The 25,080-nt window shown below is 36.6% G+C and overlaps 1 protein-coding gene across 1 annotated transcript; it reads right to left on the bottom strand.

Annotated features, from left to right (window-relative positions):
• Positions 1-486: 486 nt before the first annotated feature.
• LOC118899369 (inactive caspase-12-like) lies at positions 487-23,301 on the bottom strand. The gene is given in 8 exon segments (XM_036860989.1): positions 487-1,923; positions 2,314-2,422; positions 6,799-6,946; positions 7,362-7,596; positions 8,510-8,641; positions 8,643-8,683; positions 21,979-22,230; positions 23,185-23,301. Coding segments are annotated over 8 exon segments (1,023 nt in total). The 5' UTR covers positions 23,192-23,301; the 3' UTR covers positions 487-1,824.
• Between the last annotated feature and the right edge of the window lie 1,779 nt (positions 23,302-25,080).

Here is a 25,080-nt window from a genome sequence, read left to right as displayed (position 1 = left end):
TTGTAGGGGCTAATCAGAGAGAATAATTTCCTGACTTTCAATTTTCTAGACCAGATTTCAAGAGACATGTCTATTTTTTTGTTTTCCACTTGTAGGAATATTAGATTACCTGTTGATTGCTTACTTTAGGACTGTTATTTTGTTTTTTATTTTTTTTTTGAAGCTAGCTTGAGTGGATTCCAATCCCTTGTAGTCAAAGATTCCCTAATGTAAAAACCAAAGTCTAATATCTGTATTATATATTCTCCAAAAACAACTAGCCCAGAGCACATTCTAAATTAATATTAAAGACAATTAGTAAGAAAATGAAGTATGAATCAACAAGTATTTCTTTCACAGTTGGTAATTCATTGAAAAAATATCAATAATATCCTTAATAATAGTATCCCATAATTCATAGGAAACAACATATATAATTTAGAGATAGATAAAAAAATCTTAAAAGCAATTCTAAAAAAATTATTGATGAAGTAGTACAATATTTCATTTAAAAAAGTAAAAGTAAATGCAGAAAAATATAAATGGATGTCATTACTGAAAATTTCAATGTTCTACATGTCACATAATAGCATACACAAAATAATATCAAACTAAGAAATACATGTTAACATGACCATGATCTAATAACATAAGAACATGATCTAATCCTTCCTTCTAATACAGGGAGGATTTACACAAGTTGATAAGAAAAACACAAAAAACTTGAAACAAAATAGGAAAATAATATGAATTAATAATTCATATTAAGATCTAGCTAATAAAGATACTTAAAATATGTTCCAATGAAATTGACTATTTTTATCTATTAAATTAGTAACAGTATTAAAAAGAGGCATTTATCTTCATTTCTTTGCCAATCATTATCGGCTTTATTTCTTGTGTGCATATAACAAATCTTGACAATAAAAAAATGTAGAAGTATTTAGACTTGCATCTAGAAATACCAAAAAGGTTAACAAGTATTATTTCTTAGTTAAATTTTTTGGTTTTCTATACTTAAAATTTGTTTTGTAATGAGCATGACATATTTATGGTAAAATGAGAAAGCAAGCATAATTTTAAAAGAATTTATGAAGCATTAATGCAGCAGTAGTATAGGAATGATTTTACCCTGTTATTTTTGGAGGATGGGCAGTTGGGAAGTTTATATAAAAATATTCTTAATTAAGTTGACCTTTTAAAATAGTAGATTCATAGGAACCATAATGCCTTAATTTTCCTGGAAAGAATAAAGAGAAGAGAACATGAGTAATTGGGATCCTAGAGATAAGATATAAATAGAACTCATCTCTCCTGTGAGATGTATCTTCACAAAAGGGCTATGGACCTGTCATCCCCAAATGGGAAGATTTACACTAGGGTCTCATGGTCTCAGCATAGATCCAGCAATAACAGTTGACACTGTGGTCCAGGCAGCCCTCATCACAAACAGAGAAGGGATGTGACTCAGCAAAACTGACTTCTCGGAAGTCAGGAAGCTAAACACCTGCTCTACATAGTATGTTTGTACATGCATCAAAACTAATTATTTTATATTCACTGAGTAGATCCTTGAGAGAAATGAGGACTGAAATGTTTTCTAGCAAGCTACCATTGGACTTTTATCATTTCATGTGCAGTCATTATACAATGGCCAAAGTCAAATAAAACTACGGTTTCACCAGCGACCAGTAAGAAAAGGCAGATAAGACGAGCTTCAGTGACTACGGTGCTGCAGCACTCTGTCATTGTTCTCCATTCTGTCCAGACTTTTTGTGTAGACTCTGAGCAGGGAAAACCCAAATCCACTTCTTGGATACATTTACCTGAATGCTTTGCATGATTTTAATTCCCTGGGAAGAGGTAGAAATATCGTATCATGGATAGTCTTTCAATCGTGGGCATCTGGGTCAGTACATTTGGGGTCTCAAATGAATGTTGAACCTCAAATAGTGAAGAAATCTTTTAAAAAAAAATTTAAAGGGAATTCTGGACTTCTCAGAAGTGAGTATATAGTATATAGTTTGTATTAAGGCTGTGGTCAGATAATACAATATAAATAGAAGAACTTTTTAGCTTTTCCTTGGATATAGTACCTATGCAAATGAAATAGTACTCTCAAAAGCACTCGTTAAATAAACAAGGCTATCGGAATCAGAAAAACTCACTCTGGTTCTACGTAGTGTGCTTCCAAAAACTTCCTCTTTAATTAAACTTAGAGTACAGGAAGGAGTATCAAGATGACTTAAGAGCTTCAGGATTCACAGAAAAGCTTTGCAAACAGTTCTACAAAGTTTTCTGGGACATAAATTGAAAAGACATGGAGATTCCTACCTTTCGAAAAATCTCCTCCAAATGATAACACCAAGAATATTCGTTGAAGTAGTAGATAAGTTGGGAAATGAAGAGTGAGCCATTTGTGTAAAGTATCCAGGAAACATTACCTGAAAATAAACGGTTTTAAAATAATGGAGGAATTCAGCCACCATATAAGTGTACAAGACTCTTAGAGCCATAGCTTTTGAACAAAGTTTGATTTTGGTGCTTCGTAGGAAGGAGGGAGGCCAAATCTGGATAATGCTGAGATGTTTCCATAACAGGCCCAGAGAAGCCATCATAGACCCTCAATTATAAATTCCTTTGACTTTCTTAGTAGGCAGGGCCAACATTATGGCCTCTAGGACTGCAAGTAGTAGAAAAGAACATAAATCTTTTGAGCATTTACTACATGACAGAATAAAAGAAGCCAGGTCTTGACAGTACTTGACTCTGGGCCTCCTCTTCATCCATACTGTTTTAATACTTTAATTTTTTGCACTTACTGTTTTATTGAGTGAACATCTTTTGAATTACTACCTCTCTTTACCATTGCAATGTGATCAAATTTCTCTTATCAGAAAAAGCTAATATTCTCTTAATTGTCACTTTATCTGCAGCTACCTTCCTATATCTCCTTCCTTTTTATAGTTAAATTTCTCCAATTTATCTCTACTCAACATCTTCATTTCCTCCTAGCTTGTTCACTTCTGTCTGTCTTCTCCTTCCCACAACAACTTTACCAAATGACTTTCCCCAAGGTCATCCATGACCTCTAATTCATTAAGTCTAATGGTCCTTTATCAGGCCTCACATTTACCTGGTCTCCCATTCACATCAGAAAATATTGGTAACTCCAACAAATTGTTTCTTCATAACTCTGACAACACATCTTCCTAGTTTTCTTATTCCCTGACCATACTTTCTTAGTATAATTTGCTGACTAATATTTCTGTCTCGGATCCTGAACTCTAGAGTTCTTCAAACCTTAGCTTTAGGATCTATTCTCCTTCTATTCTCTGTTGCTAGATAAATTGATCCATTTTTAGAATATTAGATATCATTCTTAGGCAAGCATCTCCCAAAATTCAAATGCTCTCTCTTCTGGAATATACAGCTATGTAACGCTCCACTCTTCATTTCATCTTGAAATATGCCAAAGGCATCTCAAATTTTCTTTCAGGGTTCCCATTTTAATGAATGAACCAGAGTTCTCCACTTGAAAACTTGAGTCACCTCAATCATGTCTTCATGTTCATCAGACATACTCACTAAACTACTAGGCCATATAAATTTTATATACTAATTATTTCCTGGATCCAAATATTTACCTCATCCCAAGACTATCATTATCACCTATGGCTTGTAATACTGCAATAGCATTTTAACCTATCTCCCTACATCTAATATTGTTGTACTGTAATTCATTCTCCACAGAATCCTCACAGTGATCATCTTAAAAGAGACATACAGATGGCCAAAAGGGACATGACAAGATGCTCAACATAACTAATTATTAGAGAAATGCAAATCAAAACTACAGTGAGGTATCACTTCACACTGATCAGAATGGCCAACATCAAAAAGTCTACAAATGATAAATGCTGGAGAGGGTGTGGAGAAAAAGGAACCCTCCTAAATTATTGGTGGGAATGTAAATTGGTGTAGCCACTATGGAAAACAGTGGAGTATCCTTAAGAAACTAAAAATAGAGCTACCATATAATCCTGCAATCCCACTCCTGGGCATATATCTGGAGAAAACCATAATTCAAAAATATACATGCACCCCAATGTTCATAGCAGCACTATTTACAATAGCCAAGACATGGAAGAAACCTAAGTGTCTATAGACAGATGAATGGATAAAGAAAATGTGAGATATATATATATATATATCTATATATATATAGATAGATAGATAGATATATAGATATATATATGTGTATATATATATATATATCTCACAATGGAATACTATTCAGCCATTAAAAAGAATGAAATAATGTCATTTGCAGCAACATGGATGGACCTAGAGATTATCATACTATGTGAAGTAAGCCAGACAAAGACAAATATATGATATCATTATATGTGGACTCTAAAAAAATGATAACAATAAACTTATTCATAAAATAGAAATAGAATCAGAGACATAGAAAACAAACTTATGGCTTCCAAAGGGGAAAGGGGGGATAGATAAATTAGGAGTTTGGGATTAAAATATACACACTATGATATATAAAATAGATAACCAACAAGGACCTACTGTATAGCACAGGAAGCTATACTTAATATCTTGTAATAACCTATAATGAAAGAGAATGTAAAAAATGAATCACTTTCCTGTACACCTGAAACTAACATAACATTGTAAATCAACTATATTTCAATAAAATTTTTTAAAAAGAAAAAACAGCAAGAAAATCTTATCATTTCATTGCTTAAAAGTCACCTAAGCAATGAAATAGTATAAAGTAAAATTAGTAGTAGTATAAAGTAAAATTAGTATTAAAATATATTAGTGCAAAAGACCAAATCCTTCCTTAACATATGAGGCCTCAAATTATGTGGCTCTTGTGTACTTCTCCAAATTCCTTCTGGTTACTGTCCCCTGGCTCTGTGTTTTAGCCACACTGGTTCTCTGGTTCTCTTTTCTAAGCTCCTTTCTTTCTTTCTCACGCCCTCCTCGTACAGTTTTTTTTTTTTTTTTTTTTTTTTTCTGTCTAGAATATTCCTCTCTTACCCTTGTCAGCCTAAAAATGTTAAGAGGTAATAATCAAGCAAAAGCATTTATTTGGGATCAAAGAATTGCTATTCAAGGCACACAGATTTGGGTAGCAATCCAAATAGTGTCCCACTAAGGATCAAAATCAGAGGTTTTTAAGACAAAAAAGGGAATGTCTACATAATTTGCTTACAAAGAATTTTGATCGGTGTTGCAAGGCAGAAAGCTAGACTTGACTGAACATGATTGGTTGCCAAGGCTATCACTCAGCAAAAGTCCATTACTGGAGCAAGTAGCAGGTATTCTTGCAGAGTTATTGGAATATTTGGCATATCTGTAGTTTAGTCCAGCTCAAAAGTTCATGTTTCAGCTGGTGAGGATGTGCATAAAGCTCACTTCGTTAATGGCCTCTCGGCTCCATTTTAAAACCACGTGACATAAGTGAGTCTGTTTGATTTTGTCTTTCATGCCCTTGATATGGTTAACTCCTTCATCTTTCAAATGTGAGCACACATTTTTTCTTTAAAACACTTATCACATTTGGCAATCATTATTTATTTCTGTTAAACATAAAAGATATTTTCCCCCAATTAATTTCTGTCTTCCTGGTCTGACCATACACTCTGTAATGTTTAGTGACCATGCCTGCTTTAGCTGTGTATCACATGCCTTGCACCTAGTACATTATCTGCACATAGTTATGTATATAAAAATATTAATGCAAGAATTTCACATATTAGACTTTATTTCCTCAATTAAATTAAACAATCTCTTAGAGTATGTATCAGACTGCATATACTTTTTAAACTTCCTTTAAGAGTTAAAAGCACAGAACTCTTCTTTCAAATAAAATATTATTAAAACTCCAATATGTAAAACAAAGAGAAGTAGAACTATTCCAGTTGTGGAATGGGTGTTTCCTGCATGGTCTTTTGCCTATTTCCCCAGGTAGACTCAGAGGGTCCTCTAATCCCTTCCTAGTCACAAGCAGCCATGAACCAACAGCACTGCATCACCATGGAGATTTTAAAAAATGAAGAATCTCAGGCCCTGCCCCAGACATACTGAATGAGAAATCTATGTTTTAATGAGATTCTCAACGATTCCCATGCACATTAAAATTTGAAATTACTACACTAAAACACTTAGAACTTGTATAAAATAGGTTTTTAAAACTGCCCTTGTTATCTAAATCATTGATAAAACAATATCATGAATGACTGTTAGATTTTCTACAGGTATGACCATGAGCAATCAAGAATATCTTTTATTTCTACCTCTACTGTGACTTTCCTGCCAAAGAAGGATTTTCAGTCACTGACTGCACTCTCATGAAGTCAGGCATTTGAATGTTAACTAATAACCTAAGACTAGATTCAAATAACAGGCCGATAGGTGTTGAGCAAGCTTTACAGTTTCACTGGTTGGCTCATTTAGTTGTTAGTAGATCATCAGTTGGACCAAATCTGAGAAGATGATACATTTCTGTGCCATTGCTACATCTAAAAAACCTCTTGATTTATGTATAGACTATTTTAGACTATTTTAAATCTGGGTCTTCACCGAAGTCCTGTTTATTTTGAAAATTTCCTCCAGTATCAATACATACAGGTTTCCAGTCATGAAAATCTCAGTACTTAAATATCTTCCCCACCTAAATATCTCATTAGTTAGGGAAGAAATGTTCTTATATTAGTGATAAGATATGATCATAACCAAGCCTGTGATCAAGAAATTAATAGGAGATCTAGAAATTGTTCTCTCTGAAGTCACTTATGTGGAGTCGAAGATTTGAAAGCAATGAAGTCTTTCTCCACATGGCTCTTTGTAATGGCATCATTCCAGATGGAACACTGCAAGAACTGGTCATACCTATATGCAGAGGCTTCTCCCATGTCAGTCACCCAAACAACTCCAGCACCTTCTGAGACATCCATGTCTTATAAAAGATGTTATATTAACACACACACATACACACAGAAAGTCTCTTTTACAATTATTCCTTTCAATATGGCATTTATTAAAAATGCAAATGTCTTGCTACTAGAAAAACTGCCTCACTGACTGGGAACCACATAAAGCTCACTTAAGTTTAGAATGATCATGTTGACAACCTAGTCCCAAATAATCAGTATATTCCTCATTATTCTAGGCTATTTATTATTTCTTAAAAAAAAAGAAAAATAGTACAGCCTTATTACAATTTCTTTCTGGACTGTACCTAAGAGTTATACTGAAATATTGTTTCTCTCCCCATCCCTGGGAAAATGAAAGCTAGACTCTAGACTAATAGAAAGAAGTACATGGCCACTCCCTGGGTTTCCTGAACTCAGACTCACTGCCTCAGCAGGCCTGCATAATGATGACCTTGGGTTTGTCTTTTAGACTCTGGCAGTTACGGCTGTTGAAAATTTGGAAGATGGTATCATCACGAAGAATATCTGGGTCTTTTTCTGTGTTTTTTGACCCACAGATTCCATCCATGATGCCATGTGACATAAATACAAGGAATGTGCTGTCTGAGGACTGGTGCTCTTGGCGGGCAGCAAACTGTCTTAGCGCTGTTTCCATTTCCTGAAAAAACACTCCAGAATTACTATTGAGGAATTCTCCTTATATAGTTTATACTCAAATAATAGGTGGAGTTCACAAAAAGGAGCAGGCACTAAAGAATCAGATGATTTGGACTGAATGGAACTGTAAGATAAATTATATTCTGACATAAAACCAGGAAATTAGATGTGTAAAATATTAAAGTTAGTAGAGATTTTACATATCATCTAGCCCAATGGTTTTCAATAGAACCTTACACTTAAGAAGATACTGGGAGATGGAGTATAATGAGGGGCAAGTGAGATGATATGTCTTCAATATGAGAGCTTTGCTTTCATCTGTTTTACATGTTGGAGTTTCTGTAAGTTTTTATTAAAAAGAGAGTGACAGAGACAGAGGCAGAGACAGAGAGAATTTTCTATTGACAAAAATTAGAAACACAACAAATTCCTTCATCTTGGAACAGCAGAAAGTTAGGTTTAAAATGGTTCGTCTAAAGCCCTCTGGGATTATTTTTGGCACGGCCAGAATCACAACATTTTCTTTATGTGTGTATGTGCAATTTTTTTCTACACACCTGGTTTTACATTTACACACATGATATTGAAACTGTAAAAGTCTCATAAGCTCTTTCTGTAGATATCAGTAACTTTCAGGGCCCAGAGCTTATGTCTCACCCAGGCTATCAAGTAATAGATTCCTCCCAGGTTGAGAACTTTAGTAAGATCCAACATTTGGGGGAAATACTGCTACATAGAGCTGCTCTAAATATTTTCTATGAGACTGTGCATGGGAGGATGCTGAAATTAAGGGAACCCTATTCTGGAGCAAATATAATTTCTATAACATGAATTTTATTCTTACAGATGCTAAGGAAGAGGTTCAAAACTGTTTAGGAGGGAAGGAAGCTTGTCCCACTCTCCTGGTCCATTACCAGAACTGTGAGATCCTCTTTTACAACCACTGAGTATCCAAGGTTTTCAAGCAAATCTTGCATTCCCAAAAGGTCAACCTCAGAACCATATTGATTAGAAAGATAGTCAAATTCTTTGTTGCAGATGATGAGGGCCAGGCGTGTCCAGCCTTCATTCTCCATCACTGGATATATCTGCAATTAACAGACACAAAATAAGTTGCTCCAGACCTCCTAATTTTGCCTCCAAAGTTCATACAAAACAGGCCCTTACAATTAAACAGTGGATGGCTGGAGAGCTTGGGAATGGAAATATGTTCTCTTGAGGAAAGAGACAATATTAAATAACATCCTGTGCTTTTGGTCTGATCTTAGGACATTTGTAACAAGAACTAAAATTGAGTGAGTCCCAGTATCTTGTTTAAATGGAAAATCTTCCAAAACATATCATCTCATCTTCCTTCGTTGTCTTCAGTGTATGGAAATGATCAGGAGGACAAAGTTTTAACTTCCCAGGTTGGGAAGCCTGTGTTTCCTGAGGAGCTAAAAGAGAAAAAATGGCTCATTAAACAGTAACATCCACTGCCATTAAGTCATGCAGATCTTTTGACTGGGCTTTCATTCTCCAGAAATGCTTACTGCCAGCCCACCACAAAGTTTAATATAATAAGAAAATCATTTCATATTTAAAATGACTAAAACACAAATCTTGAATACTCCCCATTTTGCTTTCTGCTTCTTACTGAACTCACCATAAATTTCTGTTTTTGTTAGTGGTCACAACTTTGATTGCTTTCTCAAACCCAACACACTAGACTCACGTAAACATGATATCTAAGATTGGGAAGGAAGCCTAATGTTCATCTTGCCTAATAAGGTCATTATTCAGATATTTGAACTCTGCTGACTATATGCCTACTTTATTATTACCACTCTCTGAAATATCTCCACTAACAGGGTACTTACAACATTCTAAGGCATTTTTAAACAGTTCTGAGCATCATAAAGTGTGAACTTTCCAAACACTGGTATATATTTTCCACATTGGGAACATACAGAAAAAAAATCTAATTCCTCTTCCTGTAAAGCCCATGAATTCTCCCATGACTTCAATATACCTTTCCCTATGTTTCTATTATTTTATGTAAATGCCCCATATAAATAATTATTTTTATCTTAATTGTGTTTACTGTACTGTAAGCATAATGAAGACAGGGAAGATGTCTTTAATCTCTAATCTCTGTATTCCCAGTATCTAGAATGATACCTAGCACAGATTAAAAGTTTATGACTGCTTGTTAATGAATAGTTATCTTCTCATACTTGAAAATAGCTACCAAGTATCCCCTGGTTCACATTTTCCCTTAGGCAACAAACCTTTTATTCCTTCTAATATTTTTGCATAAGAATATCATTGATGGAGATCAAGATGGCTGAGAAGTAGGAGGATGTGGAGCTCATCTCTCCCCACAAATACATCAAGAATACATCTACAAATGGAAAAATTCTCACAGATCACTGGCTGAACACTAGCAGAGGACCTCAGGCACCTAAAAGGACAAGAAAGATCCCTGCATAACTGGGTAGGATGAAGGAAAGGAGAAGGGAAAAAGAAGAGGAGAGGAAGCAGGATGGGAACGGCACCCCTGGGTGGGGTAGCTGAAGGAGAGGAGAGGTTCCTGCATCCAAGGAAGCACACTCACCTGTGGGAAGATCAGTTGCGACAAAAGGGGAGCTTCTGAGGCTGTTGGAAGAGAGTGCAGCAACTGGTCTGTGGCGGGCAGGACAGAGTGAGACCTACACAGACAGTCTGTGCCACAGCCCTGCATGCCCCTGCCTGAGATGCGTGTCCACTGGTGCGCACAGGGCCTGGGTGTTGGAACATGGGGTTTGGAGAGCAAACCCGGGGAAAGGACTGCTGTTGGCTGCAAGGAGACAGCTTGAAGGGACAGGAGTGAGGAAATCCACAACCAGGAATGCTTGTGGAGGAAACCTGGACTACCATAGAAGCAAAGCGCCAAGATTAAGTGACACTTAAGGGGTGGAGAAGCCATTGCAGCCTTTCTCCCCACATGTTGGCTGCTGCCTCCCCAGGCCAGCTCCCTCATGCCCAGGACCACTGGCTTACTGCATGCCCATCACCACCAGGTCTCTTGTGACCCTGGCCTCAGTGCTGCATCCAAGCTCCCTCCCCACCGGGGCAGACTCGTGTGCTCCAGGGAAGACTCAGGAGCAGACCTCTGTGGGTGGCCCACATGCAGAGGTGGGGCTGAAACCACAGCTGAGCCCCAGGGAACATGCAACTAAGGAAGAAAAACTCAAATCTCTCCTCACAGCTGTGTGAAGATTCAATTGACACCCCCGTGACCAGCCTTGTAATCTCAGCACCTACAGAATGTCTGAATGGGCAGCAAGTGCTCCCACAGCCAAGACGGACCTAGCTTTAGCATCTGTAGACTTTGTGGGCACATATACATAGGGGTTGGGCCAGGCTAGAGTCAGAGCTGCCTCCATAGCACCCACAGTAGGTCCAGATCCATGACTACTTGCAATCCTGGGACCTGAATTCAGTGGATCTATGCTGGAGGTCTGGTGAAAAAATCTTCTGAGAGATACCAAGGCCAGTTGCTGGCATACCCACAGTTAAGGTGGGGCTGAAAGCAGTGCCATCAAAAGTGTAACCTGAGAGCTCTCACAATGGGTGAAAGGTGACACAACAGAGCACACCCATAGGTGAACAGCTCCAGAGGAGGAATACTCAGTGGCTTCCTTCCCAGTAGGAGTACTGCAGTCCTGCCTACCTCAAACCACAGATCAGAAACACAGCTAAGAAACAGATCTGGGGCCCTCTCTTCCAACAACTAGGGAGCAGACCCCACCTCTGGCAAGGAAGTAACAATCACAGGGCAAAGGGGAGACCCTGCTCAATATCCATTGCAGGCTCTGGACACTACAACATAAGTCACACCTCCTATAAAGGGAATAACAGCCATTATACAGTGAGGGAAGATATGGCAGACATCTATACTAAAAACAGCCCTTGCACCAAAAAATATTAAACCCATGCAGGTTACACAGAGAGGTTCCACATAAAATAGCCCTCCAATACAGTCTGAGGGTCTGGCATTGGGTGGAAGAAGCCCCAGAACATTTTAGTCTTGAAAGCCAGCAGGCTTGAGTGCAAGAGCTCCACAGCACTGGGGGAAAAAGAGACTCCACACTTGGAGAGACACAGAAAGCAGTACCTCCATAGGAATGCAGGCTACAACTACCTAGGGGTCTTAGAGGGTCTCCTGGGAAGGCAGATGTCAACTATCCTTCACTGTGAGGGCAAGGAAACTGATAGCAGAAGCCCCAGGGAATATTGAATGGAGTGCGATCTCCCAGAGGTCCACATTTCAGCAGCAAGACCTGGTCCCATCCAACAAACTTTAGGCCCAGAGCTGGAAAGTCTCATGCCAAACAACAACCAAGGTAGGAACACAGCCCCACCCATCAGAAGACACGCTGCCTAAAGTTGTACTGAGCTCACAACTGCCTCAAAACACACCCTTAGACATGGCCCTGCCCATCAGAGGGACAAGACACAGGTCCATCTGTGAGAGGGCAGGCACCAGTCCCTTCCACAAGGAGGCCTACACAAGCCCCTGGACCAACCTCACCCACTAGGGAGCAGACTCCAGAAACAAGAGGAACTAAGATCCTGCAGCTTGTAGAAAGGAGACTGTAAACACAGAAAGTTAGACTAAATGAGATGACAGAGAAGTATGTCCCAGATAAAGAAACAAGATAAAACCCCACAAGAACAGCTAAATGAAAAGAAGATAAGCAATCTACCTGAAAAAGAATTCAGAGTAATGATAGTAAAGATGATCCAAAATCTCAGAAAAAGAGTTGAGGCATAGATTGAGAAGATACAAGAAATATTTAACAAAGAACTAGTAGATTTAAAGAACAGAGATGAACAATACAATACATGAAATGAAAAATACGTTAGAAGGAATAAAGAGCGGAATAACTTAGGCAGAAGAATGAATAAATGAGCTGGAAGACAGAGTGGTGGAAATCACTGCCAAGAACAGAATAAAGAAAACAGAATGAAAAGAAATGAGGACAGTCTCAGAGACCTCTGGGACAATATTAAATTCACCAACATTTGCATTATAGGGGTCTCAAAGGAGAAGAAAAAGAGAAAGGGTCTGAGAAAATATTTGAAGAGATTATAGACGAAAACTTCCCTAACATGAGAAAGGAAACACTCACCGAAGTCCAGGAAGTGCAGAGAATCCCATACAGGATAAACCCAAGGAGGAACACAGCAAGACATATATTAATCAAACTGATAAAAATTAAAGACAAACAAAAAATATTAAAAGCAACAAATAATATACAAGGGACTCTCCATAAGGTTATCAGCTGATTTTTCAGCAGAAACTCTGCAGGCCAGAAAGGAGTGACATGATATATTTCAATCAATGAAAGGGAAAAACCTACAACCAAGAATATTCTAACCAGTGGGTCCCTCATTCAGATTCATTGGAGAAATCAAAAGCTTTACAGATAAGCAAAAGCTAAAAGAATTCAGCACTATGAAGGGAGCTTTAAAACAGATGCTAAAGGAACTTCTCTAGGCAAGAAAGAGACCAGCAACTTAGAACAATCTTGTACATATATAGACTACTAAATCAAAACCTCAAGGGAACAACAAACTCCAAAACTACAATAGATATACACATAAAAAAGAAAAATCAACACAAACACAACACTAAAGATGGTCATCAAACCACAAGAGAAGAGAACATAAGAGGAAGGGAAAAAAAAAAAGACCTACAAAAACAAACCCAAAACAATTAAGAAAGTGGCAATAGGAACATACATATCAATAATTACCTTAAATGTAAATGGATTAAATGTTCCATCTGAAAGACATAGACTGGCTGAATGAATATAAAAACAAGACCCATATAAGAGACCCATATAACAAGACCCAGTGTATATATATATATACACACTGTCTACAAGACACTCCACTTCACACCTAGTGACACATACAGATTGAAAGTAAGGGTATGGAAAAAGGCATTCCACGCAAATGGAAATTAAAAAAAAGTTGGGGTAGCAATATGTATATCAGACAAAATAGACTTTAAAATAAAGACTCTTACAAAATACAAAGAGGACACTACATAATGATCAAGGGATCAATCCATGAAGAAATTATAACAATTGCAAATATATATGCACCCAACAGAGGAGCACCTCAGTATGTAAGGTAAATGCTAACAGCCATGAAAGGGGAAAATGACAGTAATACAATAATAGTGGGTGACTTTAATACCCCAGTTACACCAAAGGACAGATCTTCCAGACAGAAAATTAGTAAGGAAACACAGACTTAAATGACACATTAGACCAGATAAACTTAACTGATATCTATAGGTAATTCCATCTGAAAGCAGCAGAATACACTTTTGTCTCAAGTGCACATGGAGCATTCCCCACGATAGATCACATCTTGGCCCACAAATCAAGCCTCAGTAAATTTAAGAAAATTGAAATCATATCAAGCATCTTTTCCGAACACAACAGAAATCAATTACATTAAAAAAAAAACTGTAAAAAACCCAAACACATAGAGCCTAAACAGTATGTTACTAAACAACCAATGAATCACTGAAGAAATCAAAGAGGAAATTAAAAAATAACTAGAGGTAAATGACAACAACAAAGAAAATGATGATCCAAAACCTATTGGACACAGAAAAGCAGTTTTAAGAGGGAAAATTATAGCAATACAATCTTACCTGTGGAAACAAGAAAAATCTTAAGTAAACAACTCAACCCTACACCGAAAGCAACTAGAGAAAAAAGAACAAACAAAACATAAAGTTAGTAGGAAATAAATCATAAATATCAGAGCAGAAATAAATGAAATAGAGATGAAGAATACAATAGCAAAGATCAATGAAACTAAAATCTGTTTCAATTTTTAACAAAACTGATAGACTTTTAGCCTGACTCATCAAGAAAAAAATGGAGAGAACTCAAATCAATAAAAGTAGAAATGAAAAAGAAGTTACAATGGACACCAGAGAAATACAAAGGATCATATGAGACTACTCAAAGCAACCTTATACCAATAAACGGATAGCCTTGAAGAAATGGGCAAATTCTTAGAAAGATACAAGACTGAACCAGAAAAAAATAGAAAATATGAACAGACCAATCACAAGTATTGAAATTGAAACTGTGATTAAAGAACTTCCAACAAACAAATGTCCAGGACTAGATGGCTTCACAGGTGAATTGTATCAAACATTTAGAGAAGAGTTAATACCTATCCTCTTTAAACTATTCCAAAAAAAATCACAGAGGAAGGAACATTCTCAAGCTCATTCTCCAAGGCCACCATCATCGTGATTCCAAAACCAGCCAAACATATCACAAAAAAAGAAAATTATAGGCCAATATCACTCATGAACATAGATGCAAAAATCCCCAAAGAAACATTAGCAAACTGAATCCAACAACACATTAAAAGAATCATACAGCATGTTCGAGTGGAATTTATCGCAGGGATGCAAGGATTCTTCAACATATGTAAATCAATCAATGTGATACACCACATTAACAAACTGAAGAATAAAAACCATAAGATCATCTCAATAGATGCAGGAAAAGCTTTTGACAATATTCAACACCCACTTATGATAAAAACTCTCCAGAAAGTGGGCATAGAGGGAACCTAACTCAACATAATAAAGGCCGTATACCAGAAACCCACAGCAAACATCATTCCCAATGGTAAAAAACCGAAAGCATTTCCTTTAAGATCAAGAACAAGACAAGGATGTCCACTCTTGCCATTACTATTCAACATATTTTTGGAAGTCCTAGCCACAGCAATCAGAAAAGAAAAAGGAATAAAAGGAATCCAAATTGGAAAAGAGGAAGTAAAACTGTCACTGTTTGCAAATGACATGATACTATACATAGAAAATCCTAAAGATACTACCAGAAAACTACTAGAGCTCATCAATGAATTTGGTAAAGTTTCAGGATACAAAATTAATACACAGAAATCACTTGCATTCCTATACACTAACAACGAAAGATCAGAAAAGGAAATTAAGGAAACTATCCCATTTACCATTGAATCAAAAATAATAAAATACCTAAGAATAAACATACTTAAGGAAACAAGAGAACTGTACTCAGAAAACTATAAGATACTGATGAAAGAAATCAAAGATGACACAAACAGATGGAGAGATATACCGTGTTCTTAGATTGAAAGAATCACTGTTGTGAAAATGACTGTACTACCCAAAGTAATCCACTGATTCAATGTAATCCCTATCAAATTACCAATAGCATTTTTCACAGAATTAGAACAAAAAAATTTACAGTTGGTAGGGAAACATGAAAGATTCCGAATAGCCAAGGCAATCTTGAGAAAAAAAAAAAAAACCGAGCAGGAGGAATCAGGTGCCTGACTTCAGATAATACTACAAAGCTACAGTCAACAAAACAGTATGTTACTGGCACAAAAACAGAAATATAGATCAATGGATGAGTATAGAAAGTCCAGAGGTAAACCCAGGCATCTATGGTCACCTAATCTATGACAAAGGAGGCAAGAATATACAATGGAGAAAAGACAGTCGCTTCAATAAGTGGTGCTTCAAAAACTGGACAGCTACATGTAAAAGAAAGAAATTAGAACATTCTCTAACACCATACACAAAAATACACTCAAAATGGATTAAAGACCTAAATGTAACACCAGACACTATAAAACTCTTAGAGGAAAACATAGGCAGAACAGTTTCTGACATAAATTGCAGCAAGATATTTTTTGATCCACCTCCTAGAGTAATGAAGATAAAAACAAAAATAAACAAATGGGATCTAATAAAATTTAAAATCTTTTGTATATCAAAGGAAACCATCAACAGAAGGAAAAGAAAACCCACAGAATGGGAGAAAATATTTGCAAATGAAGCAACTGACAAGGGATTATCTCCAAAATATACAAACAGATCATGCAGCTCAATATCAAAAAACAAAAAAACACAGTAAAAAATTGGGCAGAAAATCTAAATAGATATTTCTCCCAAGAAGACATACAGATGGCCAAGAGATACATGAAAAGATGGTCAACATCACTAATTATTAGAGAAATGCAAATCAAAACTATAATGAGGTATCACCTCACACCAGTTAGAATGGCCATCATTAAAGAATCTACAAACAATAAATGCTAGAGAGATTGTGGAGAAAAAGGAACCCTCCTACACTCTTGGCGGGAATGTAAATTGGTACAGCCACTATGGAGAACAGTCTGGAGATTCCTTAAAAAACTGAAAAGAGAGCTACCATATGATCCAGCAATCCCACTCCTGAGCATATATCTGGAGAAAACCATAACTGGAAAGGATACATGCACCCCAGTGTTCATTGTTGCACTGTTTTACTCACACATAAAAAATAATGAATTAATGCCATTTTGAGCAACATGGATGGACATAGAGATTGTTATACTGAGTGAAATAAGTCAGACAGAGAAAGACAAATATCATATGATATTGCTTATATGTGGAATCTAAAGAAATGGTACAAATGAACCTATTTACAAAGCAGAACTTGAGTCACAGATGTAGAAAACAAACTTGTGGTTACCAGGGTAGAAAGGAGTGGGGAGTGATAAATTGAGAGTTTGGGATTGACATGTACACACTACTATATATAGACTAGATAACTAATAAGAACCTACTGTATAGCACAGGGAACTGTACTCAATTGTCTGTAATGACTTATATGGGAATAGAAACTAAAAAAGAGTGGGTATATGTGTATGTATAACTGACTCACTTTGTTAGTTTCTGACAGTAAAACTAACACAACATTTTAAATCAACTATACTCCAATAAGAAAAGTAAGAATAAATAAATAAATAAATAAATAAATAAATAATAGAAAAATATTTTGGTTACTGGGGGAAGGGTGGGGGAGAGGGATAGTTAGGAGTTTGGGACTGACATGTACACACTGCTATATTTAAAATGGATAACCAACAAGGACCTACTGTATAGCACAGGGAACTCTGCTCAGTATTATTTAACAACATAAATAAGAAAAGAATTTGAAAAAGAATAGATATATATTTTAAAATAAATAAATAACATTATTGCATCAAAAAAAGGAACAATTACATCCTTTTAATCAACAAGTTCATCAAATTACCTATATCTCTACCCACCTTCTGTTCTTTCCCTCCTACTAAAAAGAAAGATATGTTCTTCCTCTTACCTAAGCGTGATACCACTCCTTATGAGTCCCTTTCCCTCTCACACACAGGAAGTTTACTCAAGCATTTATTCAGCCATATCTTCTATAGCATCAATTTCTACCTCTCTCCCTTCTATGCTATCCCCGTTGGCATATTAGAATCTTAATTTATCTTTTAAAAACACATTTCCTTGACTCTGTTTCCCCTCCATCTATTGTCCCATTTCTCTGCTCCACTTCTCAGCACAGTCGTTAAAGGCATTGTCTATTTTCACTATTTTCATGTTTTCAACTCTGATTTTTTTTTCTTGTATGCATAAAATGGCTATTATCCTCACAACTTAAGCAAAATGCCTGTTATCAAGGTTACCACTGACTATTTGTTGCTTGCTTAGCATTTAGCATGGTTGAACACATCTTTCTTGAAAAATGCTCTCTAGGCTTCTGTGATCCTGCATTTTCCAGCTACTCTTTCGAAATCTGTCTGTGTTCATTGCTAAATTTTCCTCATCTGCCAAACTCCAAAAGTGGGATTATTCTATATTAGAGTCTCTGTTATTCTCTATCAACATCTCTCCCTAGGTGGCCTCTTCTAGGTGGTACCAACATCTCTGTGAATTCCTCAGTTGTACATCACCTGTTTATTCAACATTTTCTCTTGGATGTAACATGTTTTAAACTAAACTTACAAAGAAGAACTTCTGATACCATCTTCTTCTACAGATAGGTTTCTCCCAAGTTTTCTCTCAACCACAAGTTTTCTCTCTCTCAGGAATTGATATCTTTCACCCAGTTGCTGAGCCCAAAACTTAGAATCATTTGTTTTTTCTATTGTTTTAATTGGGGTATAGTTGCTTTACAATGTTGTGCTGGTTTCTGCTGTACAGTGAAGTGAATCAGCTATATGTATATATATATATATATATCTCCTCTTTTATGGATTTCCTTCCCATTTAGGTCACCACAGAGCATTGAGTACAGTTCCCTATGCTATACAGCAGGTTTTCATTAGTTATCTACTTTATACATATTAGTATAAAATACATACAGATTAGTGTATATATGTCAATCCCAATTTCCCAATTCATCCCACCTCCCTCTTTCCCCACTTGGTGTCCATACATTTTTTCTCTACATCTGTGTCTTATTTCTGCTTTGCAAACAGGTTCATCTGTACCATTTTTCTAGATTCCACATATATGCGTTAATATACCATATTTGCTTTTCTCTTTCTGACTTACTTCACTCTGTATGACAGCCTCTAGTTCTATTCATGTCTCTACAAATCCTTTGTCTCTTTCATTAGCCCATATCCAATCCATCTGTAGTTTCTGTTGGCTCTATCTCCAAAATAGATCCCAAATATAACCACTGGTTATCATCTCTATTACTGTAACCCAGGCCTAAAAGCTATTATCTCTTAACTGAAACACTTAAATAGCTTACAAGTAGATTTTCTATTCTATGTTTATCACTCCTCTGCTCAAAAACTTCCAAAGGCTTTGTATTGCAAATAAAATCCGAATTGTTTTGCATTCTCTCAGAGGCCCCACATGCTATGGCCGTCCCAGTCTGTCTGACAGCTCCTGCACCCATATCCCCCTCATTTCCTACTCCCCAGCCAGACCAGCCTTCTCTATTACCCTTTTACATGACAAGACCATTCCTGACTCACAGCCCTTGTTCTTGTTTCCTCTTTCCATGGAATGTTTTTGCCTTAAATTTTGGCACAATTCCCTCCCTATTGTTCAGTTATATACTGAAATATAATCTCAAAAGAGTTCTCATAACTGTTCACCCTGACTCATGTGTACCCCTCCCCTCAACAACAATATCGCTTTCTATGGCCTAATCCTCTTTCTTGTGTACATCCCCTGAAATTATACTGTTTATTTTTTGAGAGTTTACTATATATCTGCCCTCACTACACTGTATGAAAGCAGTAACTTTATCTTGCTCACTGCTATAAACACAGTAATTAAAATAGCATACTGTAGATTTTCAATTAGTATATGAATATATAATGTATGAATGGCTATAACAATGAATAAAGATGACGAAGTTTTTATTCCTTTTGTAAGTTTTTCTGTACTTTTGAAAATATAGTACTCAGAAGACAATACTATCATTACCCTTTTTCTGGATGCTATGGTTCTTTAATGTGGCCCAATAATTCATCAGATTCTTTGGTGACCACATAGTATGTGTGACTCATGCTGTTTTTTTTAATGTGTTTTTCTTAATCACATCCTTATTCTGTTTTGTGCAGTAGGTAGTTGCCTATATCTTTGATGTTTTATGAATCCTTTCAGAGATGTTATCAACTCCGTTTAAAAATGTGAGTCTCAGAAATGTTGGTTATACCAGCAAATATGGTTAATCAGAGACAGTGATGGGCTCAGTCTTACAGATTTCTTGGGTTTTACTTCAGTTCTCTTTCCACTACACCATAAGGAGTTTCTTTATCTGTCTTTGCTTTAATAATGTCATTATGTGTCCATGATATTACCTATCATAGTTAGAACAGATACCTGGGACAATCTAGCATTCTTCTCAGTTTCATAATCTTCACTTTCAACTTCTACATTCTTAGGAGAATTGAATATCAGGGATGTAAATGCTAACCTTACCTTTAAGGGACTTTGTTAGGTGCAGAGGAGAGAAATAAGCCAGATTTTCTGAGCCTCAGTTCAGTGGTCTTTCCACTATAATGTAGGGACGTTGTACAGCTGCCTTACCCCAAGTAATGAATGAGGGTTCCCATGAGCCACTGGGTTTGGGGCAGTTACCTGTTGGAGGGAGAGCCAATGCCTGGGCTGATTCAACTCTTTCCTCATCTCTACTTTTTTCACTTTCATCTTCAGATTCTGAGGTGGAATGAAAAAATTTAAGGATCAATGTTCTGTTCTGAAGGTTATTTCCAAAGATGAGAACTGACTGAGAACATAGAATTTCTAGGTTTTTAAGGAAATACCTTCTAACAGCACTAGGGGTCTAAGAGTATTCACTTGGGATGTGTGATTTGGAGGTAGTTACCTGTCAAAGAAGAAGATGACTCAGTGCTCTCAGATTCATCATTCTCATTTTCCAGATGAGATCCTGAACTAATAGTAAAATAAAATTTGTTAGCAGAACTAAGTTTATAGAACCTATACACTTCAAACTCTTTCCCTTGCACTGACTAGGAAATGACTATGCTCAGCATGGGACTGACTACTCTATGAAGCATGGAGATTTGCCCCATTCTCTAAGTTCCAGGTTTGTTTTAGAAAGAGGAGGCAGATTTTCTCTGAAACAAAGAAGAACTCATTATTTTCCTCTTCTGTAATTCAAGGAATATTCAAATTCATTAATCAAGGTTTTCTGAAATAGCACTTTTCATTATGAGGAAGAAAAATACATTGTTGTACAAAAGTTAGTCTTTCAACAATAACAAAATAGTCCCAGAGGGTGTTCCAAGAATTAGGGATATACTCATGTATAATTTTACTCTGAACTAGGGGTCAGCAAACTATGGCCCACTGTCCAAATTCAGCCTGACACTTGTTTTTGTAAATAAAGTTTTATTGGAACACATCCACACTTATTTTGTACTTACTTTCTATCGCTGATTCTATACTACAACAGCAGATGTGAGTAATTATTATAGAAACCATATGGTCCGAAAAGCTTGAAATATTTACTCTCTGGCTCATTAAAGAAAAAGTGTGCCAACACATGCTCTAGAGAGAAGGACACATCTATGTTCCTCAAACGTTCAATTTCCCTATGTCTTCCTTTAGCAAGGAGAAATACAGGTTCTCAGAGATTTGTTCCTTGGGTAATCCACAGCTAAGAAGAAGATGGTGGATTTTGTTCTACTGATCATTCTATATCTGGGAATGACTCTAAAGGCCACAGTGTATGGCCAGAGTAGCACAGATTAGTTAAAGACTATCATTTAATTTAATACAGCACCAACACCATTTATTCCTTTAACAAATATTTACTCAACACCTAATCTGTGTCAGACTGGGGATGATGGAACAGGGACTGGGTAGATCAGGGCATTTTGTGGCATTAAATAAGATAGACAGGCAAAGAAGGTGCTAGAAATATGAATAGTATATTATCCACTTGCAAAAAGAAATAAGAAGACAAAAACTGCATAAGGATAGTAGATAAAGAACAAGTTACTAGCCCTTTACTGAGATACTCACTTAAACTCAGTTGTTTCTTGGGGTTGAAGAAACGGTCCTTAAATATTTTGCCTGCCATTTGCGTTTTCTCAGTGAGATCATCAACCAGGTCTCCAGTCCTGTTCACAATGTGGTCCACTTCTTCCCCTAATCTTTGTAACTCACCCCTAGTTAACACTTTATTTTCCATCAAATCATCAAAAATGCCATCAAGCACGTTCCTGGCCATTAACTTCACCATGTTGACCGGATCTTCTTTTGGTGGTCTTTTCTCTGTGAGAATGATAGGATTTTAGACACGGAGAGGAGCTTAGATATCTGATTCTAGGCCAGTGGTTCTCGATTTTAAATAATCTCCTGAAAAAACTTGATAAGCAGAGCTTTTTGTATTCCATTCCCAGAAATTCTTTTTTGATAGATCAGGGTGGAGCCCATGAATTTACATTTCTAACAATTTCTGAGGTGGTGCCAAAGCTGCTAGCCTGAGGACCACACTTAGACTAATACTTATGGATGTTCAATTCTCTAATTTTTTTTTTTTGGTTGGGTAAACTGAGGTCCAGAGAAGTGAAGCAACTTCAGTGTAAGTCAGTGAGAGTTGACTGACTCAGTTTAGTCTTTGTATCACCCATGATGCCTTCACTTCCTGTCATTTTTATCAATACCTAATTTAAAAACACATTATATTCAATATGTATAGCAGTAAAACATATTACACCTGTAAAAGGATGCATTTTTGTTTCCATGGGCAGGGCTGACAGGGTGACTCTCTGTGCAGAGATTGAGAGCACAAACTGTATCTGGTTTGCTCACTGTTATAAACTAAAATTCACACAGAGAGCAGAAATATGTAGGAAACTCAAGTTACTCTGCATTTTTACTGCATGGCCTTTCACTGTGACAAGGTAACACTTGGGTGAGAACTCTGGGTCAAGTCCAGAAGTCCAAAGAAAAGCCTAAAATCAACAAGAAAGTTTTAAGAACATAGGTCCAGATTTTCTAAATTTTCCGTTTTTCCAAGAAGTTGTAATGTATTGTCTAAAACACTTTGTTAGCATACTCATTACTGTGCCCCAAGCTTCCATCCCTTACAGTCTCAGAGTAAAATAGTTGTGTCTCGTGTGTGCCCCCTTCATTGCTCCTTCTCCTCTCACCCGTTCCTTCCTCCTGAGCTGTTTCTCCCCACAAAACATAACCATAAACAACAGAAAACCTGGAGCGACTCACCAGCCATTGCTGCTCCATCTCCCTGGGCAGGAAAAGCGGTGAAAATGAAAGCAGCTTTCTTTCTTTTCTCTCAGTGGACCAGCATTACCTAAAAGGGAAACTGCAGCTTCTCAAATTCTCTCATTCTTTGACAGGATAGAATTTGACTCCTCCTCTGATATGTAGCTTCTCTCTTTTAGAACACAGGAAGTGAATACTGACTTTTCTCCTTACTGTAACAAAGTCACCAGAATGAAATACATACACACACACACACACACACACAGGGTCACAAACGTAAGTTTCTATGTTGTTTTCCAGACTATTTTTAACACAGTTAATAAGTCAGATTGACCCTTATTTGTCTCTGTGCCACCCCTTAGCCACTAAATAGTAGGGGTGCCTCACTTGACTGATGTCTCCTCAACCCCGGAAATGAAGTATGAACTTAGAAGCCTTGGGGGAAGGGGAGCGAGAAATTGACTGAGAACTGCCAAACAGTTTTAAAAACCCAGATAAATGATCTCTTTATTTCTCTCCTCATCTGCTACTTTGTCAATTCTGGGTATTGTTTATCCATGAGATTCATGTGTATATTTTTATCTGTTAAATGCACAAGGAACTCTTAAAGATTTCTTAAAATAATACATAGATGTTTTCCATGAAAATGAAACAATAGAAAATTTTGTGAAACAGAGTAAGATCATCCAGCTTCTTTAATTTCACATTACACACATACAACACATATATAATGCAATTATATGTTTAGCTTGCATCTTTGTGAATCTTTTTCTATGCTTATAAAAAATGCATAATACAATCCTGATTTTATTGATGGCCACAATCATTGGCCTACTTGTATCCATGCCCTTTGCTCTGACTACAGACTGACCTTGTAACTTGGTTTTGGCCAACATGATACAGTAGAGGGACATTGTGTAGTTCTGAGCACAGATCTTCAGAAGCATTGTGCACTTCACCCTCTTGGACACCTGAAACTCCATGTGAATAAGCCTGGCCTAGTTTACTAGAGAATAAGAGACATTGCGTAGAGGAAAGCCCAGTTGTCTCAGCCAAGGTCATGCTAGACCAGCTTTTTTTTTTTTTTTTAATAGGGGTATAGTTGTTTTACAATGTTGCATTTGTTTTTACTGTACAGTGAAGTAGAGCTCCCTGTGCTATACAGCAGGTTCTTATTAGTTATCTATTTTATACATATTAGTGTATATATGTCAATCCCAATCTCCCAATTCATCCCCCCTAACTTTCCCCCCTTGGTGTCCATACGTTTGTTCTCTACATCTGTGTCTCTATTTCTGCCTTGCAAACTGGTTCGTCTGTAACATTTTCTAGATTCCACATATATGCATTAATATATGATATTTGTTTTTCTCTTTCTGACTTACTTCACTCTGTATTTACACTTTCCAAAGACAGATGCTTTCCAAAAATATAGGAGGTCCCAACAATGTCAGTATAGATGCTTACCCTACATGCAGGTGATCTCAGACACATGAATAATTCCAAATACAAGAGCCACTCAGTGAACTGGTCAACTTGTGAACAATAGTAAATGTTTATTGTTTTAAGCCACTGCAGTTTGGGGTAGTTTGTTACTCAGCAATAGATAACTGACAAACACATATTTACCTATAACTTCTTTCCCATATTATCAATAATTTGCTTTTTAAAAATTTGACAATGTATGACAAACCTCTAAAAAAGTCAACACATTAAGAACTATCTCATTTTTGATGACTATACAGTATTAAAGTGTTGATAGATTATAATTTTAAGATATTTTGTCAAATTATGCCCATTTAAGGCAACTAATCCAGTAGTACAGCAAAGTGTTTAATAAAAACCATATTCTCCAGTATCTCTCCCCATCTTCGATCCCGTATCCTACATGTCACT

Source organism: Balaenoptera musculus, chromosome 8 (assembly GCF_009873245.2).
Source record: "Balaenoptera musculus isolate JJ_BM4_2016_0621 chromosome 8, mBalMus1.pri.v3, whole genome shotgun sequence".
NCBI classification, from domain to species: Eukaryota; Metazoa; Chordata; class Mammalia; order Artiodactyla; family Balaenopteridae; genus Balaenoptera; species Balaenoptera musculus.
This window is presented reverse-complemented; position numbering and strand designations above follow the sequence as displayed.